Source organism: Arachis ipaensis, chromosome B10, assembly GCF_000816755.2.
Source record: "Arachis ipaensis cultivar K30076 chromosome B10, Araip1.1, whole genome shotgun sequence".
Classification (NCBI taxonomy): Eukaryota; Viridiplantae; Streptophyta; class Magnoliopsida; order Fabales; family Fabaceae; genus Arachis; species Arachis ipaensis.
The window spans coordinates 61171973-61174758 of NC_029794.2; the positions used below are offsets into that span (position 1 = coordinate 61171973).

The 2786-nt window shown below is 46.9% G+C and overlaps 1 protein-coding gene across 1 annotated transcript; it reads left to right on the forward strand.

Annotated features, from left to right (window-relative positions):
* Positions 431-1780, forward strand: LOC107620663. Its single transcript, XM_016322794.1, has 3 exons — positions 431-640; positions 746-1018; positions 1064-1780. The coding sequence occupies exons 1-3, from the start codon at positions 431-433 to the stop codon at positions 1778-1780; spliced, it is 1200 nt and encodes a 399-aa protein (XP_016178280.1).

A 2786-nucleotide genomic window follows, 5' to 3' on the forward strand; every position in this document is an offset into this window, starting at 1 on the left:
CTATTTTTGTCAAGGGATGAACCCCCAAGATAAGCTTCTCCTAGATGCCTGTAGTGGCGGATCCCTTACCAAAAACCAGACCACCAGGAAGCTTGGGAGATTATAGCGGATTTGGCGGACTCCACTCAACACTCAAGAGTAAGGAATCCACAACCAAAAGCTTTAAGTGAAGTTTCTCTTTCCGGAGATGCCGTTTTAACAAAGACCCTCGGTGAGATGACAATTTTGTTGAGAAAAATTACCCAAAGGCAACCAATTCCCCAAGCCTTGATAGCTCCTCCACCTCAACCTCCAAGAATTGAAGGACCACCAAGATCATGTGATTTTTGTGCTTGTAACAATCATTACACTGATGAGTGCCCTCAACTCCAAGAGAACACTACATTAGCGGTAGCCAATTCATACCCACAAAGACCCAACTACAATCAACATGAAGGAAATCAAAATCAAGGGTGGAGGGATAATTCTAATCAAAGGTGGAACCAAGCCCCACAAGATCAACCTTACCCAAGCCAACAAGCCTACTACCACCAAGCTCCTCAAGGTCAAACACAATACCAACAATCCTACCAACAACCTTCACAATCTCAACCTCAAGGGAGGTATTAACATCCCCATAGTAGACCTAACCCTTCTCAAGGTAATCAAGGCCCTCCTCCTAATCAAACCTACATGAATGACACACTCCAAACCTTTATGCAAGAACTTCTAGTGGTTTTCCCTCACAACCCAACCGAATCCTAAGGGAAGCATCAATGCTCTTACCCTTAGGAGCGACACCAAGTTAGATGAAATTGGTGTTGTGCCTACAAGCTTGAGTGAGGAAACCCACAAGAAAGAGGTGGGAGAGGATATGGGAGTGATGAAGGATGATGAGGAAGATGTTGAGAAGGATGAGGAGGAACCACTCAAGTCCAAGGAGCCGAAGAGGAAGAATCCGATTGAAGAGCCTATGCCCATTCCATTCCCAACCTTGGCGAAGAAAGCGAAGAAGCAAGAACAACTTGACCCCAACAGGGTGAAAATTTTTAAGAATGTTGAAGTCACTGTCCCTCTGTTTTAGGCCATTCAACAAGTGCCCAAATATGCCAAATTCCTCAAAGATGTTTGTACCTACAAGGAGAAAATTAGTGAACTCAACAAAAGGCCAGTAGATGATTCTATCTCTTCTTTAATTCCTGAAAAATGCAACGATCCTGGACCATGTTTGGTTACTTGCTTGACTGGTGGGGTAAAGTTCACAGACTGTATGTGCGATTTGGGAGCATGCGTAAGCATTATGCCACTCCCCATTTATGAGAGATTGTACTTGTCACCCTTAAAGAGGTCCGGAGCGAGATTCGTGTTGGCCGATAAGAGCATTGTATCAGTTGTGGGGATTGCAGAAAATGTTTTGGTTGACATCCAAGGTTTACTCATTCCGGTGGATTTCCACATTTTGGAGACTCCTCCCATAGACTCGGACAAGCCATCATCCATTCTACTTGGAAGGCCATTCCTAAAGACATCCCGATTCAAGCTTGATGCACATTCCGGAATCTATTCTTTTGAGGCCGATGGCAAGGTAGCAAGATTCACATTGGAAGAGTTAAGGAAACCCATCCTCGAAGCTTATTCTATCTTTGGGTGCAATATAGTTGAAGATGAAGTGATTGAGGTTGGCAAGGAACAACAAGAAGAGAAGGTTGCCAAGAAGTTTGATTCAAGAGATGGCACTCAACCCAAGAATACCAAGGAGTTGGAGATATTCCTCCTTGGAGAAGTTTCAAGTGACCAATGAAGCCATGCACAGTCCAACTTAGGACTCTAAACCAAAGTGCTTGGTAGGAGACACTCCACCATGGTAACATTGTTCCAACTTTATCTTTTGTATATAGCCCTTTGAATTAGTTGCTTTCTTGTGATATCATGATTGGCTTAGTTTTGATTTGGTATTTTTGGATTGAACAAGTTGAATTGCTTGTGGATCATGAATTTATACTTGTTTGAATGATTTGGGGTTGGTATGTTGCTTTGGTATAGGAGGGAACCTTAGTTTTGAATAAGAAAAATTTTTATGAAACAGGGCACCTGTGCGTGCGCACGCAACTGCAACTTTTGCCACCTGTGTGAGCGCACGCCTCTGTGTGCCCGCACACCCTTTGCAGCACCCTCTGGTGGCAGCGCCAGCACTGCCTGTGCGTGGGCGCTGCCTTGTTTTTGACACCTTTTGTATGCGCACTGATTTGTGCGTGCGCATGCAATCCCTTTATCGCACTTCTCGTGCGGCCGCACAGACGTCTGCGTCCGCACGCCAATTGACAGCCCCTCTGGTGGGAGCGTCGTCACAAGGTGTGGTGTGAACAACCTCCCCCATCTTTGTCCCTGTGCATATGGACAGACCTGTGTGCGCACGCACACATGACTCTTCAGCTCAAGCTTTCACAAAAAAAAGGGAAGCTTTCTATGCGAGCGCACGCCCTTGTGCGCCCGCACGGGCTATTGCAACCCCTCTTGTGGGAGCAACCGCACGCTCTGTGCGCCTGCATCCCTCCAAGCTTTTCGTCTGTTGTGCGTACGCACTAGCTTATGCGTACACACACATCCCTTATCTTGCGACCCCTGTGCGCGCGCTCCCCGCTGTGCGTCCGCACACACTCATACACCTCCTCTGGTCGCAGCGATCGCATGCTGTGTGCGTTTGCACCCCTTCAAATTTTTACTTTCTGTACGTCCGCACAGGCCTCTGTGCGCCTGCACACGACTCGTTTTGGGCATTATCAGGGCAACACTGCCGTCAAGCCGCC